General features: G+C 34.8%; 1 protein-coding gene across 5 annotated transcripts in view; it reads right to left on the bottom strand.

Moving 5' to 3' along the window:
- Positions 1 to 19,572, bottom strand: part of TBC1D32 (TBC1 domain family member 32) — a 179,414-nt gene that overhangs the window by 104,373 nt on the left and 55,469 nt on the right. For all 5 annotated transcript variants that reach the window (XM_065911547.1, XM_065911548.1, XM_065911549.1 and 2 more), the window contains 4 exons: positions 17,661 to 17,743; positions 8,141 to 8,279; positions 5,458 to 5,545; positions 3,115 to 3,233 (listed from right to left, as the gene is read on the bottom strand). In XM_065911547.1, the coding sequence (XP_065767619.1) occupies positions 3,115 to 3,233; positions 5,458 to 5,545; positions 8,141 to 8,279; positions 17,661 to 17,743 (429 nt within the window). The remainder of the gene's footprint in view (positions 1 to 3,114; positions 3,234 to 5,457; positions 5,546 to 8,140; positions 8,280 to 17,660; positions 17,744 to 19,572) is intronic.

Raw genomic sequence — 19,572 nt, 5'->3', positions numbered from 1 at the left:
CCATTACTAAACATCAGATCTAAAGTCCTTAGCATGACTTTCAAGGCACTTTATTGACATTTTTCTCCTCTTCAGCCTGAAAAGCCTCAACTGCCATTAAGTTTCCTCAGCCTGAAGTCATCACTGCAGTCAATCAGATCTGTCTGCAGTCTCCTTCAAGTGACTGCCACATATACAAACTTTTCTTATCCTACTAAGGAGCTCCCTCTAGCCCTCCCATTGACTCACTATGTTACTTTAGAAGCTTTGCTCATTATTAGAGAAATGCAAATCAAAACTATGATGAGATATCATCTCATACTGGTCAGAATGGCCATCGTCAAAATGTTTACAAAACAATAAATGCTGGAGAAGGTGTGGAGAAAAGGGAACAGTCTTGCATTGTTGGTGGGAATGTAAATTGATATAGCCACTATGGAAGACAGTATGGAGATTCCTTAAAAAAACTAAGAATAAAGCCACTACAGGACCCAGCAATCCCACTACTAAGCATATACCCTGAGTAAACCAAAATTGAAAAAGACACATGTACCCCAAGGTTCACTGTGGCACTATTTACAATAGCTAGTATATGGAAGCAACCTAGATGTCCATTGACAAATCAATCAGTGAAGAAGCTGTGGTACATATATGCAATGGAATATTACTCAGCCATAAAAAGGAATCTATCTGAGTCAGTTCAAATGAAGTGGATGAACCTAGAGTCTATTAAACAGAGTGAAGTAAGTCAGAAAGAGAAAAACAAATATCATATACTAATATATGTATGGAATATAGAAATATGGTGCTGATGCAATTATTTGCAGGGCAGCAATGGAGTCACAGACATAGAAAACAGACTTATGGACATGAGGGTGGGGGGCAGTGAGTAAGGAGAGGGTGGGATCCATGGAGAGAGTAACATGGAAACTGACATTAATATATGTAAAATAGACAGCCAATGGGAATTTTCTGTATGACTCAGGGAACTCAAACCAGGGCTCTGTGACAACCTAAAGGGGTGGGATGGGGAGTGAAGTGGGGGGAAGGCTCAAAGGGAAGGGACATATGTATACCTATGGCTGATTCATGCTAATGTTTGGCAGAAACCAGCACAATTCTGTAAAACAATTATCCTTTGATTTAAAAATCAATAAATTTTAAAAAAAGGAAAGGAAAAAAAAGAATTTTCACAAAAATCAAAACACTGAGATAATTCAAAGAAGAGTTTAATTCAATTTCTCATTTAATAGATGAGAAAACTTGAGGACCAGAGAAGTGAAGTGTCCTGGTCAAAAACATATAATCAAAAAATTGAGAGCAGAACTAATTGCATTTTCTTATTTCCAGGCTAAGATTACTCACTACCAAATAAATAATCTTCAGACACTATTTAACAGTATCACCCTAGCTCCACGGTCCTGGCTGGTCAATGAAATTTTCTGTGGTGATGGAAATTTTATGTTCTAAACTGTATAATATGATAGTCACTAGCTACATGTGACTACAGATAAGCACTTAAGATATGATCTATGTAATTGAGACTGAATTTTTAATCTTAGTTTTAATTCAAATTTACACAGCTATGCAGGGCTATTGTCTAGCATACAGCAAAAACAAAGCCATACAGAGAAGGAAGGAGAAACTGGACTAACACTTTTAAATGAACCTCTTTATATATGGAAGCTACGTAATTGTTTCCTAAAATTTAAATGACAATAAAATTAAATCCCCCCAAAAAACAGAATCCACATATAAACGAAATCATATGGTATTTGTCTTTCTCCATCTGACTTCTTTCTCTTAATATAATACTTTCTGGGTCTATTCATGTCACAAATGGCAAGATTTCATTTTGTTCTATAGCTGAGTAATATTTCATTCTATACCTATACCACATTTTCTTTATCCATTCATATACTGGTGAGTGTTCAGTTTCATAAATGAATGTTGAGTTTTGTCAATTCTGTATCTACTGAGATGATGTGATTTTTATCCTTCAATTATTAACGTAGACTATCACACCAACTAATTTGCAGATACTGAACCATACTTGAAACCCAGGGATAAATCCACTTCATCATGGTCTATGACCCTCTTAATGTATGGTTGAATTTGATTTGCTAGCATTTTATTGAGGATTTTTACAACCACCTTCAGTGATACTGGCCTTTTTTTTTTTTTTTTTTTCATAGTCTTTTGTTTCTGAATCAGGGTGATATGGGCCTCACAGACTGAATTCTGAAATATTCCTTCATCTCAAACTTGCAATAGTTTGAGAAGGAGAAGCATTAACTGTTTAAATATCTGATATATTTCACCTGTGAAGCCATCTGATCCTGGATTTTTGTCTGTTGGGAGTCTTTTAAAAATTACTAACTCAATTTCACTACTGGTCATCTGACTGTTCATATTTTGTATTCCTGATTCAATCTTAAAAGATGAGCAAAATCCTAGAAATATACAATTTCTTCTAGGCTGTGCACTTAATTGGCATATAATTGTCCATAGTAATATCATGATTTCTGTGATACTGGTTGTAACTTCTTTTTCATTTCCAATCTATTTGGGTCCTCTTTTTTTTTGAGAAGTCTAGCTAAAGGTTTACTAATTTTGTTTATCTTTTCAAAAAATCAGTTCTTAGTTTTACTGATCTTTTCTGTTGGTTTTTCGGTCTCTATTTCTGTTTCAATTTTTATTATTTCTTTCCTTCTATTACATCTGGGTTTGTTCTTTTTCTGCTTTCACTTTTACTCTCTATTTCTGTTTTGATTTTTATTATTTCTTTCCTTCTATTAAATTTGGATTTATTTGTTCTTTTTCTAGCTCCTTTAAGTCCACATTTATTGTTTTGTCTGATGTCTATGATGTTTATTAATTGAGAAAAATTATAGTATAAAATATAGTAGGTATATCATAAAAAAGAATGTCCTTGCAAGACAATTCCCAAGGAACACTGGTATTTCTGTCTTTTATAAGTTTATTTTTAAAACACAAAGTCAGAAATCAAAGAAAGGAGGGAAAGGACAAACTTAGGAAAGGCTGCTGGTTGTAACTGAATATAGATTAAAGTCTGGATGAAGTAATTTGAGAGATACTTAAAATCTATACATCATTAGATAAATCATTTCTTACCTTTTGACAGCTTTGGTCAATAGGGTCCACTGGAGTATATCTGGGATGGGTTACTCTAACATCATCTCTTCCACATTCCAGATTGGCCCATAATTCAGTTATAATGGCATTAACAAACCCTAAGAAGAATTTTACATCATATTTATAGTATATTTCTTCTTTGGATTTTGGTGGAAAGATATAATTATCCTTCTGATGAGACTGCTCCACAATGACAAAAGACATACTTGAATCCTGTATAAGAAATAACCTCTAACCTTGGTAGAAATTAGAGCTGATATTGTTAATATATGCTTATGATAAAACTATGTAATGACTAAATTATGTAATGACTAAACTCTCATTATTATGAAACTATGTAATGACTAAACTCTCAAAACTATTCCCCTAGGGGACTGAATTTTGAGTCCCAGTTTTTAATCCTTTAGTCAATAATCTCTCTCAGCATGTTTTCCTGAAAAAAAAAAAAAAAAAAAAGTTTACATGTTACTCTGCAAATGAGCTAACAGTGAAATGCACCCTGAAAGTCACAGTGTACATACATGAGGAAGGAGGTATCAGGAGGCACCGTAAGCAACCGAAGAGAAAGAGTTCTCTTTCTCTAATGTAACTATCCTTTTGTATTTCCATATGCTTAGAACAGTTCTCTATTTCATACAATTTTTGGTTCTATACAGTCTTCAAATTTCCCTGAGTCAGATACTACATATCTAAATGAAAGTGACTACTGAGTTTGATTATCAGATTCCTTTATGAGGAATCAAAGCATATGGAAAAGTGTAAAACAGAACACCTAATCATAAAATCAGTAATTTAGCAGGAACACATTAGAGCAGAATGGGTTTCTAGTATAACAAAATATATAAGCTTTGAAATCAAGACTGCTGTTGCTACTGCTAAGTCACTTCAGTCATGTCCGACTCTGTGCGACCCCATAGACGGCAGCCCACCAGGCTCCCCCGTCCCTGGGATTCTCCAGGCAAGAACACTGGAGTGGGTTGCCATTTCCTTCTCCAATGCATGAAAGTGAAAAATGAAAGTGAAGTCGCTCAGTTTTGTCCGACTCTTCGCGACCCCATGGACTGCAGCCTACCAGGCTCTTCTGTCCTTGGGATTTTCCAGGCAAGAGTATGCAGTGAGTTTCCATTGCCTTCTCCGGAAATCAAGACTATCAGGGTTCAAATTACTAATCTGCCAGCTTATTAAGTTATATATCCTTGAATCTTTTGAATTCTAATAGCATCAGTTCCCAATGTGAAAACTGAATAAGTGCTATATTTGGAGGTTGCCGTAAAGTATAAATGCAATGATATACATAGAGTTCTTAATGCAGTACCTAAGAAATCATAGGAACTCAGGCAGTGTCAGTCTTCCTTCCTTTGTTCTATGAAAAACTGCATTTAATCCTTTCAAAGAAAGCTGGATACTATAAGGTTTAGAAGCTTAATGACTCGACCAACAGGGAAATCTGGGATTGAATCTAGTCTTCAAATGTTTCCTTTAATGTGCCCCTCAGTACCATAAATAATTTGGATTTTATTCTAAGTAAAGCAGTAAGTGGTTCGCTTAGGACAGCTTCTGCCAAGAAATATGCTTCATAATATAACCAGTTCAAATAAGTTCAGCCGAAAAATACTTAAGATTTAGATACACCATAGAAAAATATTTTCATTTGAGGAGAGACTCAGTAGTAACCACTGAGGTTATGATTCTTCACTTCTAAGGTTTAAATATAATCACAGCATCTCTATCAGAGACTACATCTGGTCTCTGGTGCAGGGTTCAGGTAACTTTACAATACAGTAAATCTTCAATGTTTGAACACCTAAAACTCCAATCTCTATTAGATAATACATGCCGACTATAAACTCCAGAAACAGTGGTGAAAATTAAGTGGGTGAGAATCTTTCAAGAAAAGAAGAGAAAAGGGACTAAGAAAATGATATGCATGTGTGACAACTATTATGACTGTATATCTTGATTCATATATAAATCACTGAAACTGAATATTAAAGCATATCAGATGTAACCATACCAAGAAAAGATGATACACTTTTGATTTATAAAATGAAGGGTTCTTAAAGTCATCAGGTATATCTTAGTTTAGGTCATTATGTACCATTGTTCTGAGCAAAGAAAAAAATTGTATATATTTTAACAGAAAAAAAATTCCTAGTGGGATTTCATGGAAGAGAAAAGAAGGAAATCCCATTAACATTCTTTTACCTATGACCTAACTTGGGAAGAAGAACTTCAGAGTGAAATAGCTGATACTTGATCATGGCAGCTGAATTTTGTATCAACCAGCTCATTTTATTTAAATTATACTTCTAAAGAACTTACCTGAATTTTGTAGGGCTACTGCACCTGCTGCTGTTGATGCCACTTGTGTAACCAAAACTCCATAGTCAAACTTTTTATGCCTGCTAATCTAATGTAAATAAGAAACCATGAGAAGCAGGAAAACATAGCATGCTAATATTTTATTTACATTTTATATGCAGAGTTACTGATTTCTTTATTAAAATGCTAGATAGTCTTTCAAGTAAGGATAACAAGAGCAGAAAAAAACTTACGATCAGTGAGTTAATACTAATGAATATTTTTGACAATCTTATATCAGAACTAGGCTCTGGTACCAGCCCTAAAACTAAGAAGCTTTATGACCTTAAACAAGTCACTCTGTCTCTAAGTCTCTTTATATATAAAATAAGGGACTTTGGACTAAATGAAAAGATATTCCTTCTAACTCTAATTTCTGTTATCTTACTATTTTATTCTTTAATTTGTTCTTCAATAATAAATTATCATTGATTAATCTGTATTGACTGCCAGTTTTTACACTGGGCTTTCAAATAAACAGCTTTAAAAAGAACAATGGTACCTTCTTAAAAATCATCATTTTAGAGGCAATGTGATATTTTTTCCCCAAAGGAGGAAGTTATACAAACATGCATGCACACATAATCCTCATTTAATATACATTGTAGAAAACCTGAAATAATTGCTACTTCACAGGGAATATTATACATATATTCATGGTAAAGTTTAGAAGTATCTCTTTGCAAAAATCACAATAAGGAAATAACAAAGACACTACAAAATGTTCCTCCTTCCTCAGACTTGATAGGTCAGCCTGATCTTAGCCAAAGTGTTTGACTTTTAAATAGAGCTAACCATTTAGAATTTGTATTTTTCAACATTTTATTAAAAGGATAAGCACGTTTTCATCAAATATTTAAAATATAAACTATGCATTCTGTTTTAAGGGCAAAAAAGGGGTGGGAATTAAAAGACTATGGGAAAAAAATTAGGCTTATTTCTTCAATTTTTTTGCTGCTCACATCTGTATAAATTTGCCTTCCAAATCTCATTCTCCATGTTCCTTAATTTACCATCCATTAATTCAACAGTTAGATAACATAGAAGTACAGCAAAGTAAGTGTTTATCTTTTCCCACATGCCTTTTTCCATGACAGGAAGAAAAACACCTTACTCATCAATCATCCCAAATGACCCTACTGATTCAGATACTAGTAGCCACAGGGGTCTCCCAATCAAGACTAAATACTAAAAAAGAAGAAGCAAAGAAAACCTTCCAAGAAGTTACAGGGGCTTCACTAAACAAGACTTAGATTTCATGGACCAGAATCTCAGTTCTAGAATTACTGCCATCAATAACTACATGTGTGAACACAGGCAGATCACTTATACCAGCTTGACTCTCAACATTATCTTCAGCAAAATTAAAGAAAGTCTAGCTGCTTTCTTACACGATAACTCAGAATCTAAATTTTCAAAAAACGTCTTGAATAATCGATATTAAGGTATTGTACTAAATTATATGGTTCTAATTTACTTAAGTCAAGGGAACGTCTTCTATTACAACTAAAAGCACAATACAAAGGAAGACCAGATTGCTTTAAATTTTATGAATATAAAAAAATAACATCTAATCCTAGGTGCATTATCACAATAGTAATAAGTTGTGTCTGAATGGTCTCAAGCATCCGAATGAGAAAGAAAAATGTCTTTGAACTGCTTGAGTATTTTCAGAAATGGAAGAAAAATGAAAACTCAAATGGTTAACTAGTATACAAGGAGAAATTCAAACTCACCAACAGATCAAAACACAATTTATATAAACTTAAAAGCCTGAAAACGTCTACATTTGCTATAGTATGAATGTCTGTGTCCTGCCAAAATTCCTATGTTGAAATCCCAAGCCCCAGACGTGATGGTAGCAAGTGGGGCCTTTGGGAGGCTATTTGTGAAGGCAGAGAGTGATCATGAAAGGGATTAGTGCTCTTCTATAAAAATAAATAAATAAAAGATCCCCAAGAGGCCCCAGCCCTTTCTGCTAGGCTACAAGAAGAACATCAAGAAACAGCAACTTCCAGAGATAAAAGGAAACACTTTTAAAAGCATACCTATGCTGATTCACCTCCCTGTACAGTGGAAATTGACACAACTTTGTAAAGCAACTATACTCCAATTAAAAAAAAAACACAAAGCAAACAAAAACAACAACAACAACAAAAAGTATACCTATGATCCTCTGAAGTCTAGGGATATTTACTCTAATAGCAAAAAAATGAACATACTTAATGATCTCTGTGAGAAAGGCCTAGATTTTAAATTTAAACAGTAGCAATAATAAAAGTCCTCTACAAATATATTTATTTCTTTCAAAATGTGAACCCTAAATTCTCATTGACACATTTAGACCCAAAAATGAAAATTCCATTGAGTTTTAATATAGCCAGATGTCTGATATATTTATAAAACATCTGGATGAGAGAGTTTTTCAATTTCATTCAGTTGTTTCATCCTGTAAAATAGTCATAGATACCAATATCAACTCTAATGCTTTCTTGAAAAAAATATCAAGTTAAATATTACAAAGCTATATGAGCTTTTAATTGAAGTTTAATAATCTCTTCACGCAAAGAAATCAGAATGATGTTCTTAATGGCTTTTACAGAAACAAAAGTTCCTTTTGCCTGTGGCAGATGATAATTCGCACCTGTAATTTTTTTGCATATTGGTTGAACATAAATGTCACACATTCGTTGATGGCACCTGTTCTTTGAAGAAGCAGTAGTCCTTTGGGAGTGGCAGCAAAATTTAGTAAATCATCTAACAAATTCTCTTCCCAAGCCATACTGAAAGAGATAAAAAGAAAGGTACAAATGTCTTTATTATTCTCAAAACTGGGAGAAAAAAAAAAAAAACACCTCAGTTTAATACTACCAACAATTAAACTTACAGAGAACACACTGGCTGCAAAGTATTTAACTGTTTAAAAATAAGATAAACAGCATGGATTCCTTAACAGTGAGCTGCTATTCTTTTTTCTACTATCTAATAATTTTCCTTCACTAAATGAATCAAATATTAACTGCACATATCAGCATTTTCATTACACCAAAATTCTCTCAACCAGGTCTTAATCTCATTCCACATCTCCTATTAAAATTCTGCTGTGCCTAAATTCCCCAAGCCCCAGCTCTCCACTATTTCTATACATCCTGTTCATTAAGGAGTATTTGTCTGTTGACTTTCTGAAGCATACCAGGCACTTTATTTTCACTGGTTATTAGTTTTACATTTGGAGAATGACATTTTTTTCCTTAGAATACTTCTAAAAGGCCAGTAGCATTCTCCAGAGAAAAACAAAAAAGAAAAGGAAAACAACTCAAAACATTTCAGAAGTCATACAGTAAACAGGAAAGTCACAGCTAGAAATCTGGAAACACCGGAGGGGATATGAGAACTACATCTGAAGTATCAAAGTAAGAGAAAATCGTCTACCCATCCTGTTCCTACTTGCTTGGAAAAACAAAAAAGCTGGATATTAAAATAGGTCAAAATCAAATGTTTATATGTACAATAAAACAGAGCGTGGAAATGTGTGCCCTTTTGTTGCCCAAGGAAGTTTCAGAAGTACGTTTTGAAACTGGTAAGAGATTTGAAATCCACAACTTTTCTGATTAAGAAAGAAACAATCAGTACATATTGACAGATATCCATCAGTGGTGATCACAAAGCAATGGTCAAAGAAATAACCACTTTCAAACACAAAATAAATATCTCTTGGACAAAGAAGGACAAAGAAGTAAGACTAGTTTTGAGGTAAATACAGGCAATGGAAACTAAATTTGGCTCAAACAGGATATAAAAGACTCAGGGTTACATATGAGATGTATGACCAATGGAAGGTTCACTGCTTAAGATTCATGATGGAGCAATACTACTAAAAATTGCATATATTTAACCAAAATTAAAATATAAAATTTATATAAATAAAATACTTAAATATAACTGACAAAAATTGGGACTTTTGACAAGTCATAACCCTAGGGAGACAGGAGGATACAGAAAAAGCCTCATTTCTAGAAATGTACAGATAATCAATTCACCTAACTTTTAACAGTATATGCAATACCCTCATCATCACTGACAGGAGTCTCAAGATGCCAATACAATATTTATGTAAAACATGGGGGAAAAGGAAAAAACCATAAAACTGTTGGACAGAGAAGAATGAATATAGAAAAGAAACTAGGAAAAATGGGGGAGGGAAGAAAGTAGTGAAGGAAAAAAACCCTCATTTTAAAATGAACTTGTAATCAAACTTCAAAAGACATCTAAAGCCAAGTGCCAGCAGAATCAACATTCATTAAATTAATCCATTCCAGCTGAAATAATTCAAAAGTAATGACTAACTTTATGATTCTCAAAATTTTTTACTCTTCCATTAGAACTGAAAGAAAAAAGCAGAAATGAAATAAAAATAGGTGGATATTAAAACAAAAAACTATAAAAAGTCTTGTGAGTATTTTTTTAAAAACCATTAAAAAGCAAACGGAAAAAATCCCAGCCACAAAGAATTATTGAACTGAAAGGTAGCTAGATAAGAAATAAATGTTTGAGGAAACAAGACAGAACATACTAAAAGCTTTCAAATATATATAATGAAGAGTCCAGGAGAACAGAAGAAATATTTGAAAAATACTAAGAATTTTCTAGATCAAAAAAAAGGTATCAGTCTAGTTTATTGATCAAAAAAACATTCAAAGTATTAAGCAGGAGTTAACCATATCCCTATATAAAATTAAAAAAAAAAAATGTTTTAAAGTACCAAGCAGGATAAACTTAAATCACACAGAAGTAGCAAATATCCAAAGAAAGAAATTAAAAGCGATGAGAGAAAAGATATGACCTATAAAAGTGGTTATACTAACAGATTTATCAGCTGCTACTTACTCCAGAAGACAATGGAGTAAAACCTCAAATAGCACTAAGAAAGGATGGTGATCAAAGTTTTATACCCAGATAAACTATCATTTAGAGGAGATACAATATGAGATCTCAAAGCTCTGAACAGGAGGTGGGGGTGGTTTGTGTGGGCTGGAAGGACCATAGCTATTTTCAGACACAGAAAGATCAGTTTGCCTCCCTCATCAAAGTCTTAAGAACAATTAAACAGTTTACTTCTATCACCTTAAGACCTATAGTTAGAAACTTTAAAACATCTTTCAGTGAGGGGAAAAAAAGGAGCCTATCAGAAAGAAAGGCCTACAAGCCTCAACAAATGGTGTAAAATAATAAATACCAATTTAATTTCTGTGTGAAGACATAAACAAGGTGATTAAAAATATTAAACCAAAATTCTAGATAACTATAACAAGACAGAACTATAGAGTATCTAGACGAGTTGTAATTGGTCAAGGTATGTTAAACTCCATACTACTTTTCTTTTTTTTTTTTTCCATATTGCTTTTCAAAACATGATATAAATACCCAATTACATTATACTTTCTTAGAAAAATATATGGTTAAATGAATATTAAGAATTAGGGAACAACCACTTAAAGAAACATAACAGTGATTTATAAAGTCAAAAGCAAGGGGAAGATAGGATAAAATGTACTGATCTAAGATAAGGAAGTAAAGGAGAAAGGTAAAGATAACAGAATAGAAATAGAAAATACAAAAAGTAAAATAAGACACAAACATCAGCATTGCAAAAGTGTAAAAAACTTAAAACTCATCTAATAAAAAGTAGGAATTCATATTGGATAAAAAATTCAAAATTTACTACTCTGAGTGACAGAAAATAAAGAGATGAAAAAAAATACTTTAATAGGCTGACCCAATCTCCATCTAAGTTCCTTTTTCATCAACTCCCATACAGCAAGAAATGGCCATGGGGCACATCCAGCAAGATGTTCACAAAAATGTTAATGAGAAGAGATTTCTTTCCTAAATAAAAAATAAAAAATGAAGAGAAGCCATTTGTCTCTACAACCTCTTTCCTCTTTGAAGGCTGTGAGCTCTAGAGGTTAGCCATTGTGCAACCTTGAGTGCAAAAAGAAAACATTAGTGATGTTTTCTCCTAAGAAAAGGAGACTGGATCTCAAACTGCATCAATAAGTTAATGCCTGATAATATTTCATGAGACTTTTTGCTTTATGAAAAAAAGAAAGCCTTACTGAGCTATCTGCAAATAGATATATTCTTAACTAATGTACTCTGCAAATATTAACTAAAGCAAAGTATATTTACAATACTAGTATCATATAAAACTTAATGGAAAGAAGTAATGAGATACAACAGTAAAAGTTCCCAAGAAACAGTGAATTTTTATGTTCCTAATAGCATAAAATATAAGTATGTAAAACAAAACCCCAGAATTACAGAGAAAAATGGACGAGTCAAATTTCAAAGTGAATGATTATCATAAGCTGACAATATTGGTAGTGATATTAAAAATTTGGAATATCTCTATCTACTTCCAATAAAGAACATAAAATAGTATTTTTAAGTAAAGACAGATTTTTAACCGATCCTGTACTTGAACACAAAATCTCAACCCACCCAGAACCATATATATCATACAATCCATGTTTTCTGAAAAGAACAGAAATGAATTAGAAGTCAACAGTAAAATACAGTAGTTAAAAAACTATATGTGGAAAGTTAAATGTATTCCAAATATTTCATGGATTTAAAGGGCAAAATCGAGATAACAATATTTTTAAGAGCTTAATAATGAAAGTGCTACATTTCAAAATGTATTAAAGTTAGAATGCCTGATGTAGACTTCTTCTATTGATATACATTCTCAATTGTCTTTCCACTAGCTCTCCTATCCTACTAAAGTGAGAGAAGGAGAGAAAATAGAGAAGGAAAGAGAACATCAGCAAAATCAAAACCTGGTCTTTGCATAAACTAATACAAATAAATTGGTCAGGGGAAGCAATGGCTGCAAAAAATACTAAGAATAAAAAATGAGAAATTACTACAGCTAAATTATTAAAATTATTAATAAATTTATTATTAATAAATTTATTATTTATTTTAAATTAATTTATTTAGCTAATTTATTATTATTGTTTTATTATTTAGTTAATTTTTTAACATCACAAAAATACTTTGAACAAATTAACACCAATACAGTAAATACTCAGATCAAAAAATATGCTTTTATAGAAAATATAGTTAAAAATTACTCAAGCAGAAATAAAAAATCTTGAATGAACCATTAACCATTAAAGAAATTGTGTTTTTAAAAAGTCTACTCTGACTCTCCAAAAAAGTAAAACACAGGCAAAAACTTGCAGGTTGTATCACACAATCCTGAGAAAGAGTTAATATGTTATAGTTTACTGTTTCTATTAACTTAGCATTTAACTCTTCCTTCAAATTATAATGAAAACACTCAATGTTTCAAAACAGAAGGAAGATCTAAGCTATAGAATTTGCCTCCTGTCTTTGGAGAACCCTTCCCCGAGGACAATACGTAACAATATCACTGCTTTGTTAGCTTATGCGAACTCCAGTTTTTGAATGGTCAGATATTAATAGAGGGTCAGACACTCTCATGGCACTTAAGTTTTAGGTGTTTATTCACAGGCTGTTTTTGTAGACCAAAGATCCCTGTTGCTTCCCTGTCGGAGGTTTACCAAAAGCCCTGTGGTAACTGGTCAGGGCAGGGCGGGCATCTTTGGTTTTTCTGTGACTACATTCTTCTCTACAGTCACCCTAAGGATGGTCCCTAAGTAGTCTGTGAAAGTGAAAAGTGAAAGAGTTACTCCCTCAGCCGTGTCCGACACTTCGAGACCCCATGGACTGTAGCCTGCCAGGCTCCTCTGTTCATGGGATTTCCAGGCAAGAATACCGGAGTGGGTTGCCATTCTCTTCTCCAGGGGATCTTCCCAACCCAGGGATCGAACCTATGACTCTGCACTGCAGGCAGATTCTTAACCATCTGAGCCACTGGGTAAGTCTCATATAGTCTGTATTCATTGCAATCACTGATATCAAACTAGCCTTGAGGAATCTTATTTGGGGTTGCATTTCAACATCCAGATTTAGAGACATCACTTATGATGACTACACAGTAGCTTCTACCTTCTCTATAGTACTATAAGCATCAATAAATGAAAGGATGGAGAGGAAATCTCCAACATATGCTGTGAGGAAATAAGATCAAACTACCTCACATTAGTCTGTCACAGGCTCAAAAATACATATTTTAGCAACTTTTCATTTTACCTTCTTCAGTAAGACTGAGTAAATGTTATGGTCCATGTCATTATTTAGAAACTAGTGCCTGGTGGTGGGAGAAATGTTATTCATTCTTTTACCCATTCAACCAAGCTATCAAGCACCTGCTACATGACAAAGGCTAGTCTAGTTAACTGACCAAAATGGTTCTACATTCAAGTGTTACCAAACTACAAAGGAAAAATAATCCCAACGCATATCAACGTTTCAAATAATACAAGAGATACTCAACTCCATGAGGTATTTTGATGATGAAAATGAAAACAGTTCTATTTTATCAAAAGCCATTAAACCTTTGTTTCTAAGAGTAATATCAGATGTTGAAGGAAACTTCTTTTCCTCTAGCATCAAGTTTACACATGGAGCATATTCCCCAGTTTAACACCGTTTGCCTTTCTTCACTTAATCACTCACTCTTCCCCTTGAAGAAGGGACTCAGAAGACTTGTAGGAGGACCTAAGAATGCTAGGCTAGGCGATGCCTCTCCCCAAATTCAGCACTTCCTTGCAATCTGGTACCTGTAGGAAGCACAGTCTGCTCTGTTCTACTATGCAGTTATGGTTGATCTTTGTAAGCTCTGCCTCTGAGGGTGAGGAAAGTCTATGACAGTTGATTGGGACAGATAGGTTCAGTTCAGTCGCTCAGTTATGTCCGACTCTTTGGGACCACATGGACTGCAGCACGCTAGGCCTCCCTGTCCATCACCAACTCCCGGAGTTTATTCAAACACATGTCCATTGAGTCAGTGATGCCATCCAACCATCTCATCCTCAGCCATCCCCTTCTCCTCCCACCTTCAATCTTTCCCAGGATCAGGGTCTTTTCCAATGAGTCCGTTCTTCACATCAGGTGGCCAAAGTTTAAGAGTTTCAGCTTCAGTATCAGTCCTTTTGATGAATAGTCAGGATTGATTTCCTTCAGGATTGACTCGTTAGATCTCCTTGCAGTCCAATGGACTCTCCAAGAGTCTTCTCCAACACCACAGTTCAAAAGCATCAATTCTTTGGCGCTCAGCTTCCTTTATAGTCAAACTCTTACATCCATACATGACTACTGGAAAAAACACAGCTTTGACTAGATGGACCTTTGCTGGCAAAGTAATGTCTCTGCTTTTTAAGATGCTGTCTAGGTGGTCATAGCTTTTCTTCCATGGAGCAAGCATCTTTTAATTTCATGGTTTCAGTCACCCTCTGCACTGATTTTGGAGCCCAAGAAAATAAAGTCTGTCACTGTTTCCATTGTTTCCCCATCTATTTGCCATGAAGTGATGGGACAGGATGCCATGATCTTTGTTTTTTGAATGCTGAGTTTTAAGTCAGTTTTTTCACTCTCCTCTTTCACTTTCATCAAGAGGCTCTTCAGTTCCTCTTGACTTTCTGCCAAAAGGGTGGTGTCATCTGCATATCTGAGGTTATTGATATTTCTCCCAGCAATCTTCTTTCCAGCTTGTGCTTCATCCAGCTTGGAAGCTCGCATGATATACTCTGCACATAAGGTAAATAAGCAGGGTGACAATATACAGCCTTGACGTATATTTGTTGTTTGTTGTTTTTTGTTGTTCCATGTCCAGTTCTAACTTTTGCTTCCTGACCTGCATAGTTTTCTTAGAGGGATGTAAGGCGGTCTAGTATTCCCAGCTCTTGAAGTTTTCAGTTTGTTGTGATCCACACAGTCAAAGTCTTTGGAGTAGTCAATAAAGCAGAAGTAGATGTTTCTCTGGAACTCTCTTGCTTTTTTCCAATGTTCCAACAAATGTTGGCAATTTGATCTCTGCTCCCTCTGCCTTTTCTAAATCCACCTTGAACATCTGGAAGTTCTCAGTTCATGTACTGTTGTAGACTGGCTTGGAGAATTTTGAGCATTACTTTGCTGTTGTGTGAAATGAGTGCAATTGTGCAGTATTTTGAACATTCTTTGGCATTGCCCTTCTTTGGGACTGGAATGAAAACTGACCTTTTCCAGTCCTGTGGCCACTGCTATTTTCCAATTTGCTGGCATACTGAGTGCAGCACTTTAACAGCATCATCTTTTAGGACTTGAAATAGCTCATCTGGAATTCCATTACCTCACTAGCTTTGTTTGGAGTTATGCTTCCTAAGACCCATTGGATTTCGCATTCCAGTATGTCTGGCTTTAAGTGAGTGATCACACCACTGCAGTTATCTAGGTCAGGAAGACCTTTTTTGTATAGTTCTTCTGTGTATTCTTGCCACCTTTTCTTAATATCTTCTGATAAATGAATGGATTATGGTGGCTCAGGATGTAAAGAATCTGTCTGCCATGCAGGAGACCTGGTTTGATCCCAGGGTCAGGAAGATCCCCTGGAGTAAGGAATGGCTACCCACTCCAGGATCCTTGCCTTGAAAATTCTATGCACAGAGAAGCATGTGAACTACAGTCTATGGACCACAAAGAGTCAGACATGACTGAGGGACTCACAACACTTTCATGATCCCTCTCACTTACAGCCCACTGACCACACTATGTCTTCCACCGGAAATAATGTTCTACCCTTCCAGACAATTAATATCCATGTATTCATTTTAACTTACTTTAATTATAACTTCTTCTGGAAAGATTTCCCCAAGTTAGCCTGTATGAACCCTCTATGATTTGTATCATAAATTTAGCATACAATATTGCCATACTGTATTTACTTATTTGTATTTTATACTATATAATAAGTTCTCTAAGGTATGTAGGCATCCACAGAACTTGGCAAAGCATTCAGTCCAATAAATACCTAAATACCTAAATGAGTAGAAAATGAATGCATGAATGAAGACAATAAATCATAAACCAAAGAAAACAGACATAAAAATTACCTGAAAAATTAATTTCAGCAACATTTTTTTGCAAAGAAAAACTGCAAATTTTTGCAAAGAAATTGCAAAGAAAAAATAGTAGTTGATTTAAGCTTCACAACTAGATCAGAAAAAAAATTATAGCTGACATTTAGAAAATCAACTATTTGTTAAGCATTACACCGTTAAGGAAATGCAAAAGATTTTGTTGTTTGATTGTTTTTTTTTTTTAGTTAAACAATGCCTATCTAAAGACAACTGTTTATTTTTTTTTCAATTTCTTTAGACTACCATTTAAAACTCTAATTATCTTTTCAGATTATGCCAATACTGAATTAAAAAGAGACTCCATGAATATATGACCCTAAGTAAAAAAATATATATATGTATATGTAGTTCCCATTAACCTGACTCCATATCCGACTGATAACTGTGGAAAAAAATATGAAAACATCTAAATTAATAAATTAGTATAGAGACTTCCCCGGTGGTCCAGTGGTTGAGAATCCGCCTGCCAATGCAAGGGTTCCATCCCTGCTCTGGCAAGATCCCACATGCAACGGGGCAACTAAGGCCATGGGCCACAATTACTGAGACCTGGGCCCTAGAGCCACTGCTCCACAGCAAGAGAAGTCACCAGAAAGGGAAGCCTGCGCACTGCAACGAGAGAGTAGCTCCTGGTCATGGCAACTAGGCTTTGGCTAGACTAGAGCAACAAAGGCAACAAAGACCCCGGGCAGCCAAAAATAAACAAATAAAAGTTTTTAAAAATTAGTATAAATAATGATTTAAAGAATTCTCCAATGCCAAAATCTAATTAAACGATACTCCCACACATTTTGAGGTTATACTTTAAATGTAACAGACTTCATTGGCCATTTGAAAAGTTCTACTGAATTTCCAATTTTAGTATTTGGTAATTTTCCAAGTTTTCTGAAAGCACTCTAACATGTCACATTTCCTATCTCCAAATGTAAATACAGGCTGAAATATAATAAATACTGCTAGTTTTTCCTCTTATAAAAAATACAAGTGTATATGATCTCTAAAGTTTCCCCTAGATGAACTTTTCTTTGTTTTTTTTGCCACAGTATCTACATATTTCTCATTTTAAAATTATTTCAGCAAATGTGAAAAAACAGATGAGCGTAAATCAATCATACTTACATGTTCTGGGATTCCTGGCTAACCAGAGAAACAGAATCAGAACCCTCTACTGGAGTAGGAATTCTTTCTGACAGCAGACTTGTCTAAAATATAAGAAATAACACATTTTTCTTACTTATAGCATTACTCATAAGCTGTCAAGCTACATCTTTATATTTGACTCTTACTGTAATTAAATATTAAATTACTTGCAAATTATAATTATTTGATTCTTAAATATCACGTAAAGTAATTCACAAATAAGGCACATAGATAATGTAGGGGGAAGGTATTGATTTACACTATATTTGAATATTGTTCCATTATGATCTCCAGTGTCCATAGCAAAAACCCAGCTATCTGTAAAAACTGCCCAGAAATAACTTCCAAAGAGTAAATCTATATGCTGATAAGTCGTGTCTGCCTCTGTCCGACCCCATAGGCGGCAGCCCACCAGGCTACCCCATCCCTGGGATTCTCCAGGCAAGAATACTGGAGTGGGTTGCCATTTCCTTCTCCAAAGCATGAAAGTGAAAAGTGAAAGTGAAGCTGCTCAGTCATGTCCGACTCTTTGCGACTCCATTGACTGCAGTCCACCAGGCTTCCCTGTCCATGGGATTTTCCAGGCAAGAGTACTGGAGTGGGTTGCTATTGCCTTCTCCAAATCTATATAGAGATAGTCTATTTGAAGTCCCTTTTACCTGAAGAAATGAAAGCAAGGCAAAGGCTAACAGAATTTTACCAAGACAATGTACTATTCATAGCAAACAATGCTTCCAACCACAGAAGAGAGGTCTCTACACATGAACATCATCAGAATCAATACCAAAATTAGACTGATTGATTATATTCTTTGCAGCCTGAAGACAGAAAAGCTCTATACAGTCAGCAAAAACAAGACCGGGAGCTTATTGTGGCTCAGATCATGAACTCCTTATTGCCAAACCCAGACTTAAATTGAAGAAAAGTACGGAAAACCACTAGACCATTCAGGTATGACCTAAATCAAATCTCTTATGATTATACAGTAGAATTGACAAATAGACTTAAGGGATTAGATCTGACAGAGTGCCTGAAGATCTATGGAATAAGGTTCATTAACACTGTACAGGAGGCAGTGATCAAAATCATATCCAAGAAAAAGAAGTGCACACACAAAAAAATAAAAAGGCAAACAGTTATCTGAGGAGGCTGGGAAAAGAAGAGGAGTGAAAGGCAGACGAGAAAAGGAAAGATATATCCATCTGAACACAGAGTTACAAAGAAGAGCAAGGAGAAATAAGAAAGGCTTCCCAAGTGATCAATGCAAAGAAATAGAGGAAAAAAACAGAATGGGAAGACTAGAGATCTCTTCAAGAAAATTAGAGATACAAAGGAACATTTCATGCAAAGATGGGCACAATAAAGGACAGAAATGGTATGGACATGACAGAAGCAGAAGATATTAAGAAGATGTGGCAAGAATGCACAGAGGAACTATGCAAAAAGATCTTCATGACCCACATAACCACAAAGGTGTAAGCATTCATCTAGAGCCAGACATCCTGGTGTCCAAAGTCAAGTGGGCCTTAGGAAGCATCACTACGAACAAAGCTACTGGGGGTAATGGAATTCCAGCTGAGCTATTTCAAATCTTAAAAGATCATGCTCTGAAGTGCTGCACTCAATATGCCAGCAAATTTGGAAAACTCAGCGGTGGTCACAGGACTGGAAAAGGTCAGTTTTCATTGCAATCCCAAAGAGAGATGACATCAAAGAATGCTCAAACTACTGCACAGTGCACTCATCTCACACTCTCGCAAGTAATGCTCAAAATTCTCCAAGCCAGCCTGCACCAGTACATGAACCTAGAACTTCAGGTGTTCAAGCTGGATTAAGAAAAGGCAGAGGAACCAGAGATAAAATTGCCAACATCTGTTGGATCATAAAAAAA

Source organism: Muntiacus reevesi, chromosome 19 (genome assembly GCF_963930625.1).
Source record: "Muntiacus reevesi chromosome 19, mMunRee1.1, whole genome shotgun sequence".
Taxonomy (NCBI): Eukaryota; Metazoa; Chordata; class Mammalia; order Artiodactyla; family Cervidae; genus Muntiacus; species Muntiacus reevesi.
This window is presented reverse-complemented; position numbering and strand designations above follow the sequence as displayed.